The sequence below is a fragment of the Myotis nattereri genome (genome assembly GCF_964212035.1).
Source record: "Myotis nattereri genome assembly, chromosome: 9".
Taxonomy (NCBI): Eukaryota; Metazoa; Chordata; class Mammalia; order Chiroptera; family Vespertilionidae; genus Myotis; species Myotis nattereri.
Window position 1 is genome coordinate 74433039 of NC_138084.1, and position 14949 is coordinate 74447987.

The window sequence follows — 14949 nt, forward strand, 5'->3', positions numbered from 1 at the left end:
AATATAGACTATAACAATATATTTAATTCAGGTAAGTCATTTCTTAAAATGCTCAGTAATATTAATATGTCCATTAATAAATATTATTATTAATAATTAATATTCAATAATCACACAATGGCTAATATTTTTGAGAGATTATTAAATAAAATAAAAATTTCCAAGTGTTTTACATAAATAGATTCACTTAAGAATCATAACAAACAGAACTGTTACTATTATCCAATTATACAGATGGAGAAATTGAGATACAGGGAGGTTAAGTCACCAAAATCAGAAAATCCCATAGATCTGGAGCAGGGGTGGGCAAACTTTTTGACTCGAGGGCCACAATGGGCTCTTAAACTGGACCGGAGGGCCAGAACAAAAGAATGGATGGAGTGTTTGTGTGAACTAATATAAATTCAAAGTAAACATCATTACATAAAAGGGTACGGTCTTTTTTTTTCTTTTAGTTTTATTCATTTCAAACGGGCCTGATCCGGCCCAAGGGCCATAGTTTGCCCACGGCTGATCTGGACTGAAATGAGGTACTTTGAAACCAGAGTCATATTCTTATCTGCCACACAATACTGTTCCTTAAACTGGAAATTCCTTAGAAGAACATATTCAAAACATAATTTTATACAATGATGAACTTAGTTCATAAAGTAATCCAATTAATAGGGAAACTACTAAACACCTTCACACATTATAGTCTCCTCAAAGTCATGATTTTTATAGTCAACTGTCCATTTTCTATTCTAATAGTAAAGTAATGTAGTATAAAAAAAACCACAGGGGACTTTTCTATAAGCTTCCATTTTGCAACAGAGATATCCTCTTAAAAAAATTTTGTTTTCAAGGAGTGATGATATTTTTTCATTGATTTTTAGAGAGACAGACACCTCGATTGGTTGCCTCCCACAAGTGCCCCGACCAAGGAGGAGGGGAGGGTTCAGACCTGCAACCCCAGGTTCTTGCCCTTGACTGGGAATCGAACCCCTGACCCTCTCGTCCACAGATCAATACTCTAACCACTGAGCAATACTTGGCCAGGGTCAGAGATATCCTCTTAATCACATTTCAGTGGTAATGTTAAAATGTGAGAATTATATCTTAGGTATGAGTAAATATAGGAAACACAATTATATTTAAACTAGCTAGTTAACATCACTGCTAGCCTTACTAGTTCAATTTCATTAAAATTTTATAATTCAGAGATTACAAAGGTTGATGCCAGTGTTACTATAGCCTTGGGGCATAGGTGATTTAGGCTGCCTCCTGCAGATCTAGGGCCCCTCTAGGGTAGAGGACTAATTAAAGTTGTTTTCCACCTATATCTTATTATGAATAATGGCTAAGTAGCTACAAGGGACTTCAGCAGGACTTCCCAAGTAAATTCTGATGTTCAGCAAATAATACACTAGTAATGCATATGTCATTCACTCATTCATTCATTCATAAGTAAGTCATACAAGACATACAGAAACATTAATATACCTTTCAACTTAAAAATACAAACAGCCGTCACAGAAAATATTTTATAGAATTTTTATTAAAAATGAAAATACCCATTATCCTCAAGACACATTTTATTTTGTTTAGGATATGAGAAAATAAATAGAACATAAATTATAACATAGCAATAGTAATAAGTCAATCATTACTGATGGCTTACTCAATACATTAAATGTACTAAATGTTAAATACTTTATCTAGTATTTCTCATTTAAACTTCTCACAAGTTGAATCAATTGAAGTAGTACCTACTATTATTCTTATTTTACAGATCAGGAAACTCATACTTAAAGGTCAAGAAACTTGTTGAGATCTCATAGCTACATAATCTCTACATCAACTGCCCTCTATAATTAGAACTTTTTCTCGTTTTTGTATTTAATTCTACATTTGTGGAATTCTCTTAATATCAGGAAATTTTGTAAATATAAAATCATACAGTTAGATTTTTACCATGACATTTAATATTATTTTAAAGTATCTGCCTCTTATTCACAACAACTCAATGATGTGGTAGGCATAAAAATCATGTGATGCTATTAATTCCAATAACAACCTTGAAATATACTGATGAACAAATCATTCAAACTCTGTTCTCTGGTTTCCTCATCCTAAAAGGGTACTAATAATATTTGCCTTATAGTGGTATTATAAAAATCAAATAAATTTTCAAAAGCATTTTGGAAAATTACCAATCTCTGTGCAAGGTAAAGTATTAGTACATATCCTCCAGAAAACTCTCTGTCAAATTAAAACAATAGCTCATGGAAGTCAGGAAAGTAGTTCCCCTTGACACAGCATGGGAAAATGTTGAGTAATGTGTGACAAGAATAGGGGAGGTGCTTTGGGAATGTTGGTAATGCTGTTCACTGATTTTGGATTAGTTAAAATTTATAAATATTTATTGAGTTGAACATTTGTATGTACTTTTCTGATGTACAATTTTAAAAGATGGCTAAATAAACAAAAAACTCAGGATACTATTTGGCATTAACTAATAGTTATTGCTTGATGACGTGGGAAGAAGTAAATAGAACCATCATGTGATTTGGACATGAAAGGAACAGAAATTTTCAAAGCACTGGATAATTGAGGATGAGAAAAATAAAAGAATCCATGGTGACTCATAGGCTTTGAACTAAACAATTACATGAATGGTGGTGCCATTTACTAAAATGGGGCAGACGCAGGGAACAATGGTTTGGCAAGTTTGCAGGTTGGGATGGGGGAAAAGGGATCAAGAGTTCTGTTCAGGACATTTTTAAACTTGAGATTCCTATCAACATAATCTTTTTAATCCATCATTGTCTAAACTCTAGTGTCTCCTTGCCTGGGCCCTACATAATAAACTTCAAGGGCTGTTTCTGTCTTCATGAGGCAGAGAACTGGTGGCCTCAGGGGATTGGATTATGTGATCTTGTTTGCTTTTTGCTTCCTAAAGGCTACAGAGCAATTAGATCTCTTAAGCGTTATATCAAAAACAGTGACCACACTAGATAAGAACTCTCAGAACACAAGCATGGTGGCCAGGACATAAATCACAAAATAAAAAGCAAGTTTTATGAAAGAAAGTTAAGTCACTTTTGAAGAAACCATGATGTTAATGTCAATTTTTTTTCATTAACAACAGATAAAAATTTTCATCACTAGAACCTACCATCAAAGAGCCTGTCAATAATGTTGTAACCAGCCCGAAGATCTGATAAAGAAAACTCATAAAATTTGGTCCAACCCTATATAAAGAAAATTTAAAAGTATTAAAGAACTATAAGCAGTGTTCAAAGACATATATATATATATATATATACACACACACACACACACACACACACACACACACACATATCATAGTCCTTACATAACTTAAAAACAATGTTCAATACATGCTAAAAATCCAATTCTGACAATTTTAATAAAATAAACAATGAAGCTAAAGTAATAGTCATATTTTAAAACAAAAGTATTTATCTCCATAGCATGGAAAATACTTTATAATACCATAAAGCTGTTATCATTGAAATATGTGGCAATAGAGTTAGAGAGAGAACAAATTGGCATAGTAAATTTTGAGTCTACATACTTGGTACACATTTAGTTCCCATAATTTTAAAACTTTATTGTTGAAAGTATTTCATGTCCCCTTTTTTCTCCCACTGACACTATTGATCTCCCCACTCCAGGCCTCCACCACCCTATTATCTGTGTCCAAAGGTTATGCATATGTGCATACAAGTTCTTTGGTTGATCTCTTCCTACACATCCACCCACCACCAGCTTCCCTCTGAGATTGCACAGACTGTTCCATGCTTCTATGTCTCCAGATCTATTTTGTTCATCCGTTTATTTTATCCATTAGATTACCATATGAGTGAGATTATGTGATACTTTTCTTTCTCTGACTGGTTTATTTTATTTAGCATAATACTCTCCAGGTCCCCCTCTGCTGTCTCAAAGGGTAAGAGAGCCTTCTTTTATATGGCTGCATAGTATTCCATGGTATAAATGTAACACAGCTTTTTTATCCACTTATGTACTGATGGGCACTTGGGCTGTTTCCAGATCTTAGCTATTGTAAATTGTGCTACTATGATCATAGGGGTGCATACATTTTTTCTGATTGATGTTTCGGGTTTCTTAGGGTATATTCCTAGAAGTGGGATCACTGGGCCAAATGGTATTTCCACATTTAATTTTTTGAGGAAACTCCATACTGTTTTCCACAGTGGCTGCACCAGTCTGCATTCCCACCAGCAGTGTACTAGGGTTCCCTTTTCTCCACATCCTCACCAAAACCTGCTGTTTGTAGATTTTTTTTATGGTAGCCATTCTGACTAGTGTGAGGTGGAACTTCATTGTCGTTTTAATTTACATCTCACTGATGATTCTGACTGAGCATTTTTTGCATACGCCTCTTGTCCATCTGTATGTCTGCTTTGACGAATACATGCAAAAAAATCCACTTAGGCCCTTTGCCCATTTTTAAATTGTCTTACTTTTGTTAAGTTGTATGAGTTCCTTATATATTTTAGATATTAATCCTTTATTAGATGTGTCATTGCAAATATGTTCTCCCATCCAGTGGGCTCCCTTTTCGTTTTGTTGATGATTTATTTTGATGCAATCCCATTTGTTTATTTTCTCCTTAGTTTCCCAAAATCTGTGCTCTTGAGAAGGTACTTAGACGCAGAATATGTGGGATTTTCAGTAGTTTTTAGACCTCCAACTGGATAGGTCAAATAAATATTTGGCTGTATAAGCTGAGAACTTAGAGAATTAGTATGAGTTGGATGTATAAATTTGGGAGTCACTATCTGGATATTGTGAAAACAAAAGAGACTTAAATTACACTCACTAAGTTATATCCTATCTATATATTTAAAAGGCTAATATGCAAAGTGTCCCCTCGGGAGTTCAACAGGGAGACTGGGAGTTCGATTGCTCGCTATGATGTGATGTGTGCTGACCACCAGGGGGTGGTGCGGAACATAGTGGGCGACCAGTGGTGGCAGCGGGGCACTGAGGGAGTGAGGGAAGAAGGAGGCGGGGAGGTGGGAAGGCAGGGAACCTGATTGGCCCTGATCGCTGGCCAGGCCTAGGGACCCTACCTGTGCACAAATTTCATGCACCAGGCCTCTAGTAACATGCATAAAATAAAAGAAGTTAATTTTGCAAACCAAATATAACCCTGCAATAAGTAATCAATAAATAATCTTAGCAAAAAATAATCTTTTACTAACATGAGAAATAAAACCTGAGTTGAATTAATAGTGGATCTTTACTAATGAAAGTTGGCATTTAAAAAAAAAAAGCAAAACCAAATGAGGAAAATAAGCAAAATAGAGAATTTATAGAAATACATATCTGTATGACCTGGTCTCTATTAATTAATGGTATTCTCTTTATTATTTGCTTTAACTCCAATTTTATGATTTTCATGAGATCAAATTTAGAGTGTTAAAAATATGCCATTTTCAATTTGTGTATATGATAGTGAATTGCTATATTATCTATTAGGGGCATTTGGTATTTATAATATTTATGAATTTTAAAAAATACACATATATTTTGACCCAAACATTTCACATTTAGAAATTGGCCATCAAAAACAAATGCCAAAAGAGGCAAGTATAGGCAAGTATTTTGTAATAGCAAAGATAGAAAAGAATACACATGCTCAATCAGCAATATAAAACTGCTTGAAAATACATTATTGACATAATGAACATAAATATTTTTAAATTAAATATATATATAGGCACTAACACTTAAAAATCTCTAAAATGCATTGGTTATTAAAACAAGCTACAGAACTATATTTGTAATGTGCTGCCATTTGAGTAAAAAAGAACATGAATGTATATAAATACATAAAATATGTTTGTATATTAATTTAATACTTCTTAGGGACACCCCAAAAATAGTGAAGAGTTGATGCCCTGGGAATAGATACAAGATAGCAGGAAGACAGAATGGGGAAGTCTACAGTTTTTTAAATATTTTTATTGACTTCAGAGAGGAAGGGAGAGGGAGAGAGAAACATCAATGATGAGCGAGAACCTTGATCAGCTGCCTCCTGCATGCCCACTACTGGGGATCGAGCCCAGAGCCCATAACCCAGGCATGTGCCCTTGACCAGAAACGAACCCGAGACCTTTTAGTCTGCAGGCTGACACACTATCCAATGAGCCAAACCAGCTAGGGCAGGAAGTCTAAATTTTAATAGCAAACTTTTTCGTAGGTTTTTAATTTGTAGTATATCATTTAATAAAAAATAAAATCTAATTTCATTTTTAAAATACAATTTTTCTTTTATTAAAAATATATATTTTATTGATTTTTTACAGAGAGAGGAAGGGAGAGGGATAGAGAGTTAGAAACATCGATGAGAGAGAAACATCGATCAGCTGCCTCCTACACACCTCCTACTGGGGATGTGCCCACAACCAAGGTACATGCCCTTGTCCAGAATCGAACCTGGGACCATTCAGTCTGCAGGCCGATGCTCTGTCCACCGAACCAAACCGGTTACGGTGAATTTTTCTTTTCTTAATAAAAGTGCATCATTATCACTATACTTCATTTGTCCATCAGGATTAACTGATCCATTAGTGCGAGGGAAAATGTCAGAAAAATTAGGGGTAAAGGCTTTAGGCAGCGGTTCTCAACCTGTGGGTCGCGACCCCTTTGGCAGTCAAACGACCCTTTCACAGGGCTTGCCTAAGACCATCCTGCATATCAGATATTTACATTATGATTCATAACAGTAGCAACATTACAGTTATGAAATAGCAATGAAAATAATTTTATGGTTGGGTCACAACATGAGGAACTGTATTTAAAGGGCCAGAAGGTTGAGAACCACTGCTTTAGAGAAAGGTGGGCCTGGCCATTTCCAACCTCTGTATTTTTTCAGGTGTAATTCCTTCAGCAAGCTAATTATCATTGAGATCCATTGTCTTATTTTGTAAAATGAGAAAATTAAGCATACTCTCCCCATAAATGTAGTATGTAAATTATATGAATTAACACACTCCTGTTATTATTTGCTACTTCATGAGTTTGACAAATTTCTGACAGACTATGTGTTAAGCACTTTTGAACATACACTATTTCATTTAATCCTCACAATAAATATAAGCATAATTATTATTCCCAACCCAAGTCTGTAACTTCATAACCTATGCCCTGATATTGACATGTACCTGAAACAGCGAGAGGGAATAAAAAAGAGGCAGGTAGAGAGGGAAATTTGAGGAAAGATTATTTGAACAGAAGTAGACAAAGTTGAAAAAGGATGGGAAAATTTTAAAGATGAAAGAATGATGCAATTGGTGGCTAAGATAGGCATTTGACAAGCAGGACAAATCATTGGTACCAGCTAGGGCTGCCATGGCAATGTGGTCTGCATGTGGTAACAGGAACAGCTAGGGCCTATGTGAGAAAGAGCCTGATGAATTCAAAGACCATAAAGAAGTCGTGTGTGCCTGAGGTGGAAAGAACAAGTGGGAACAGGGGCCTGAGAGAAGGTTGAAGACATGGGCAAATTTTTCCTTTTGGACCATGGTAAGAAATGTGCATATTTTCCTCCAAATACAATAGAAAGATATTTGGTGGGTTTAAGAACAGCAACAAAATAATCAATTTTATATATTAAAAAATTCTGGCTGCTAAATGTAAAAAGTTAGAAGAGTTGGAAGGCTATCTTAGAAAGTAGTACAGGTGAGAGGAGATAAGGCTTAGAAAAATGGGAAGGAAATATGATGAACTTTTAGAAAGTACTAGTAGAATCAATAGGACCTGATAATGAACTGGATAGGGAGACTAAGAAAACAACCTCAAGAACAATCCTAGGTTACTTTGGAAAATTGGACAGATACATGCAAAAAAAGGAAACTAGACCACCAACTTACATCATATACAAGAATAAACTCAAGATGGATAAAAGACTTAAATGTAAGTCGGGAAACCATAAAAATCCTAGAAGAAACCTTAGGCAGCAAAATCTCAAACTTCTCTCATAGCAATATGTTTATCGATACATCTCCTAGGCCAAAGGAAACCAAGGAGAAAATAAACAAATGGGACTACATCAAAATGGAAAACTTCTGCACTGCAAAATAAACCATCAAGAAAATGAAAAGGGAGCCCACTGTATGGGAGAACATTTTAGCAATGATACATCTGATAAGGGTTTAATTTCCAAAATATATAAGGAACTCATACAACTTAACAAAAGGCAGGCAAACAATCCAATAAAAAAGTGGACAAAGGACCTAAATAGACACTTCTCCAAAGGAGGACACAGATAGCCTAGAGACAAAATAAAAACCTTCTGCACAGCAGAAAAAACAATCAACAAAATGAAAAGAGCACAGTGTATGAAAGAACATATTTGGCAATGATACATCTGATAAAGGGTTAATATCCAAAATCTATAAGGAACTCATACAACTTAACAAAAGGAAGACAAAAAACCCAATTAAAAATGGGCAAATAACCTAAATAGACACTTCTCCAAAGTGGACATACAGATGGCCAAGATACACATGAAAAAATGCTTAAAGTCACTGATCAGAGAGATGCAAATGAAAACGACAATGAGATATCACCTCACACCTGTCAGAATGGCTACCATCAACAAATCAACAAACGAGCTGGCGAGGATGTGGAAAAAAAGGAACCCTTGTGTACTGCTGGTGGGAATGCAGACTGATGCTGCCTCTGTGGAAAACAGTATGGAGTTTCCTCAAAAAATTAAAAATGGAACTGCTATTTGACCCAGTGATCCCACTACTAGGTATATATCTTAAGAAAGCAGAAACAGCCCTGACCGGTTTGGCTCAGTGGATGGAGCGTCAGCCTGTGGACTGGAAGGTCCCAGGTTTGATTCCAGTCAAGGGCATGTACCTTGGTTGCGGGCACATCCCAGTAGGGGGTGTGCAGGAGGCAGCTGATCAGTGGTTCTCTCATCGATGTTTCTAACTCTCTATCCTTCTCCCTTCCTCTCTGTAAAAAAATCAATAAAATATATTTAAAAAAAAAAAAGAAAGCAGAAACACCAATCAGAAAGAATATATGCACCGCTATGTTCACAGCAGCACAATTTACAATAGCTAAGAGATTTGGAAACAGCCCAAGTGCCATCAGCAGATAAGTGGATAAAAAAGCTGTGGCACATCTACACAATAGAATACTAAATGGCTGTAAAAAATAAGGAACTCTTAACATTGGCAACTGTATGGAGGGACCTGGAGAGTATTTTGCTAAGCGAAATAAGCCAGAGAAAGACAAGTGTCAGATGGTCTCACTTATAATATGGAATCTAATAAACAAAATAAACTGATGAACAAAATAGATCCTGAGACATGGAAATATGGAACAGACTGACAAATATGAGAGGGAAGGGGAATGGGAGGGCAGGAAGAGATTAACCAAAGAAATTATATGCATATATGAACCCATTCATACAGACAATAGTGAGGTGAAGGCCTCAGGGAGGGGGGCAGGCAGGAGTAGGGTGAAGGGGGGTCAATCAGAGTAAAAAGGAGACATCTGCAATACTTTCAATAATAAAGATAAATTTTTTTAAAAGTAAATGAATATCAATGCCTTTTATCAAGCGGGATATGCTAAAGAAAAAGCAGGTATGGGGAATTCAGTAGTTGATCTTTGAGATACCTGTTAGACATAAAACTATAAAAATTATGCCTAACAATCACTGAAGGCTTATGATGGTTAATTCATTGTCCTAAACATTTTAATTCAAAGAAATATGAACTAGACTACTATATACAATTCAGGAGATTAACATAATAGATTATGAATCAACAGCCACATTATGAAGTAATCCTAGCCATTTATACTAAACTAAAAAAATAGATATACAACTTATAATATATCCAAGACTAATCCTACTTACCTGTGGAATATAATTTCTTCTCTCTTGACATGCAGCATGAAACCATGCAAAACTGAAGAGAGCATTAGCTCTATGTAGATTACCATTTTTGCTAATTTGCTCAGGAGTCCAAGATTCATAAGTACGCATTAAATTCTTCTTTAAACCTGGAGGTGACTAAAGAAAGGACAATAGACATCATATTATTTAAAAATAAAGTAAAACAAAATAGTATTTAACACATTTGAGAACATATTGTAATGAAAAAAACTTTACAGCATTACCAACTTGACTTAAATTATTTTATTACTGTGTTATTTCAAAATGTACAAATATAAAACTCCTTACACCTAATAGTTCATCTCTAGTATAAATCCAAAATAATTTTTGCAATTAAAAAACCCTATAAACCAACAATATTCAAAATAACCAATTAAGTTTTATATGATCATTAAGGTATTTGACCGAAATGATTTCCAACATAAAAATACATACAAATAATTCAACTAATTACTTAAAGAATGTCTGCTACAAAGAACAGTCATTCCTTTTGCAATCCTTTTCATTTTTTTTCTTAAATAAAAAATTGTATTTAAAAGTAAAAGAAAAATACTATTGATTTACTAAGTACATAGGCAAATTTTCACTTTTAAAATTAAAATGTTGTCCTGGTTGGTGTAGCTCAGTTGGTTGAGCATTGTCCCATGCACCCAGAGTTTGCCAGTTCAGGACACATGCCCCAGTTGTGGGCTCCAATCAATGTTTCTCTCTCTTTCTTCCCATCACCCCCCCTCTATCTCTAAAAATCAATAAAAACAGATTTAAAATAAATTGAAAATATCTGTTTATGATACATTTATAAAATATTATCATAGAATAGGCAAATTTTTCTGAGAACTATTCAGTAAAACAAGAGATTAGCCTGGCTAGTGTGGTTCAATGGTTGAGTGTCAACCCTTGAACCAAGAGGTTACTGGTTCGATTCCTGGTCAGGGCATATGCCTGGTTTCCAGCGCAACCCTAGAGGGGGACATGCAGGAGGCAGCCGATTGATGGTGTTTTTCATTGGTATTTCTATCTCTCTATCCCTCTCTCTAAAAAAAAATCAATAAAACATATTTTTTTAAAAATAAATAAATAAAACAAGAGATGAATAGGAAACTGAACCACCACTTGGAATTTTTAAAGATACTATTCTATAGATTAGGCAAAATAGATAAGTTATATATAATTTTTAAAAATCATACACAAATACAGACTATTTGAAAAATAACAAAGTGAAAACATTAATATGTCAAATTATGAGTTAAGAACAAGGATATACTCCACTACAATGTCAGAAACTTAAACTAATTTCAATATTAATGCAAGTAAATATAAAGCAATTAAGCATTCAACATAAGAAATCAGCAAAGACAAATACAAATCTAAGGAAAGCATTAAGAAGTAAAAACAAAGAAAAAAGTAGCAAATTCAGTGAACAGAAAAGACAAGTATGACAATGGTTATTTGAAATAAATTTTTAAAAACACAACTAATCAAAAAAGAAAAGAAATGTAACAATTTTTAAAAATTATAATTATGTGTGCATATATATCGCAATAATTTTGAACATAATGCACTATGATATTTCCTAGCATAAAATTATCTACATTGATACAAGAAATAGCAAACTCATAAGTGCTTAAATAAAACGGAAAATTTTTAAGAAAATGTAATGAAATTACCTCCAAAACAGGATCTTGGATAAGGCTGAACTTTAAAACATTCAAGGAACATTTTTCCTAATATATTAACTCTTCATTAATTGAAATATTTACTGTATTCTTCCTACATTCCAGGTATTATATGATAAGAAAAAAGAAAAAAAATAGATCCCACCCTTATGGCTCATGCAACCCAGTTCTAGAATGTAGTTTAGTAGCAGAGTATAAGGGGAGAGTAGCTGGAGAAGATTCTGCTGTATCCTACACTAAAAAATGGTTAAAATGATAAATTTCATGTTATATGTCTTTTATTATGATAAAACAAAAAAAAAATATAAAGTAAAATTGGAAGAAAAATTTAAATGTATTTTTATAAATGCCATCATATGATATTACATATTTATGTACTAGAGGCCCAGTGCACGGATTCGTGGGTCCCTTGGCATGGCCTGCGGGGACTGGGACACCGGCAGTCCAACTGCCCAGGCTCCTGCCTGCTGCTCCGGCTCATCCCAGTCCTGCTGCGCCTGCTACCACCACTGCTCGGTAGGCTCACTGCCACTTCATTGCAGTCTCCGGCTGTGGTGACCAGCCGTGAGCCCTGCGTCTGGCACCTGTTGGTCAACTGAGTGGCACTCCCGCTGTGGGAACACACTGACCACCAGGGGGCAGATCCTGCATTAAGCGTCTGCCCCATGGTGGTCAGTGCACATCATAGCAATCGGTCAAACAGTCAAATGGTTGCTTAGGCTTTTATATATAGAGATATTATACCTCACCTAAAGGTAAAGGGAAGTTATGCATAACAGACAGTTGTTTACAGAGCTTTGGAAGGCATGTAGAGATTGCTGCACTTAGACAACTAGTGGTTCAAGTTTTAAATCTTACCTCATAGGTTATTTTCAAACTTGACTGTAATAAAATAGGAGTAAAGTTGGGGTGAACTTCTGCAGTGAGCCAAAGACGAAAGGTATCTTTTGGTTGAAGAGTATTCAACTCCTTGTTTATAAAACAACAACAATAAAAATCTACTTAAATACATACGCAAATTTCCATTTTATAAATATACTATTACTAAGTAATTTTTTTACTAAAATCTTTCTGTGATATCCTGATATATTTCTTCATGTTCTGATTATATTTACTTTAAATATACATCTTCTCTATTATTAGCTTGGATAAGGTAAGAATTTGGACCTAAACCTAGGCCATCAGGCTTGAACTCCAAATTCTGTCACCACTTGTTATTTGACCTTGGGTTCTATGAGTTACACCATCGATAAGCAAGGATACTAGTAGTACCTACCTCATACTATTAAGAAAAACACTTAAGCCCTAACCGGTTTGGCTCAGTGGATAGAGCGTCAGCCTGCGGACTGAAAGGTCCCAGGTTCGATTCCAGTCAAGCGCACGTACCTTGGTTGCGGGCACATCCCCAATAGGGGGTGTGCAGGAGGCAGCTGATTGCTGTTTCTCTCTCATCGCTCTTTCTAACTCTCTATCCCTCTCCCTTCCTCTCTGTAAGAAATCAATAAAAAAAAAGTATTTAAAAAAAAAGAAAAATAAAAACACTTAAAACTGTTTAATACCTAGTAAGTGCTAAGTAAGTATTAGCTATAATTGCTGTGTCTAAGTTGATAGTCATCTTTAGGCCTTCAGATTCTCATTGCTTTAGTTCATGCTTCCAGGAAAGTTGTATAGTGATTAAAATGTATCAATTAGTGTATCATATTGCATATGATAGAAATCGAAAACTTAACCAAACAAATTCATCTGTCCATGCTGCATGCTTTACACTATTCAATTTTTTATGCCTATGTCTTTACTCATCATATGCTTTCTGCCTGTTATTCTCTTTATAACCTGATGAATTCTTACCCATTTGTCAAAATATAATTTAAACATATTATCTTAGGGGAATATCTTCTTTAACTCTTCACTACAACAATCCTAAGCAGAATTAATGAATTAATTTTACATTCTGTAAATTATCTTCTATAGTATGAATCACACTACATATTAATTACTAATGTGTTCTCTCTCTTCTAAACTAAGTTCTTAGAGAAAAGGTACAAATTTTTATGTAACCAGTACCTAGGACATTTCTTGGCTTTTTTCTGTACTCAGCAAGTGTTTATAGAATGAATTAATGAATACTGATAAATACTGATAACTCTAAAAAATATTGATAAATACTGGTAGCTCTAAAAAAGAATGAAGTCTAAAATTATTTTAATAAATACATGTGTAAATACTAACATTCATTAGTAATGTGAAATTTTAGAATTAAGATGACCAAAAAATGGCAAAAAAAGTGACCATAAAAAATATTGTTCTTGCTTAAAATCCTATGAAATAAAATGTGCCTATACCTAATAATGATTTAAAAATGTAAAGTTTTAAAATGTAAGTTTTATAATGTCAAACTATAAAGCTTTGCCTTGGGTTAGCATGTTTTGTAAAAAAATTAATAGAAACAATGTATTTGTGACATAGTTGGATAAATAAATTTGTAAATTTACATCCAAATAATTCATACAAACTTCCCAAAAGAAGAGTAAATTTTTATAATTTTTTAAACTTTTGTAATATAATCTACCCTATATACTTCAAAAATTCTAATTAAGTAGCCTAAGCCGGTTTGGCTCAGTGGATGGAGCATTGGCCTGCGGACTCAAGGGTCGCAGGTTCGATTCCAGCCAAGGGCATGTACCTGGGTTGCGGGCACATCCCCGGTGGGAGATGTGCAGGAGGCAGCTGATCGATGTTTCTCTCTCATCGATGTTTCTAACTCTCTATCTGTCTCCCTTCCTCTCTGTAAAGAATCAATAAAATATATTTAAAAAAAAATTCTAATTAAGTAATCAGTTTAATTATATTTTATATAAATTAATAGCTATCAATATACTGTTTAGAACAGAAAGCAAGATTCTAATATTCACAAGTCTTCTTTACACATTTTAAAACATCTTTCATCAGACATAAAATTTATCTTTTCATACATTAGTAATTTTTACAGAATATTGTATTAGTAATGAATATTTAAATATTGATATAAACAGCAGTTTCAAAATCTATACGTTTTGTTGATTATAAGTGAAGAATCATCATGTCCATCGATTCATTTACTCAGTCATTAACTCGTTCTTCAAAGATTTATTGATTACCTATGTTGCGTAAGGTGCTACAGTTGCTATCTTATTAGGACTATACACATTTTTAACACATCACACAACTCTGCTAGGGCCTCCCTCAAGACACTCTATTCTGTTTGATTCTGTTCCAAATAATACTTCTCTCAGATTAATTAAATTAATTAATTATTAATTCCTCTGCTAAGGACCT

The 14949-nt window shown here is 34.3% G+C and overlaps 1 protein-coding gene across 2 annotated transcripts in view; it reads right to left on the reverse strand.

The window, feature by feature from the left end:
* DYNC2H1 (dynein cytoplasmic 2 heavy chain 1) overlaps window positions 1-14949 on the reverse strand; it is a 310341-nt gene that overhangs the window by 90639 nt on the left and 204753 nt on the right. For both annotated transcript variants that reach the window (XM_081098792.1, XM_081098791.1), the window contains 3 exons: window positions 12493-12603; window positions 9920-10075; window positions 3158-3233 (listed from right to left, as the gene is read on the reverse strand). In XM_081098792.1, the coding sequence (XP_080954918.1) occupies window positions 3158-3233; window positions 9920-10075; window positions 12493-12603 (343 nt within the window). The remainder of the gene's footprint in view (window positions 1-3157; window positions 3234-9919; window positions 10076-12492; window positions 12604-14949) is intronic.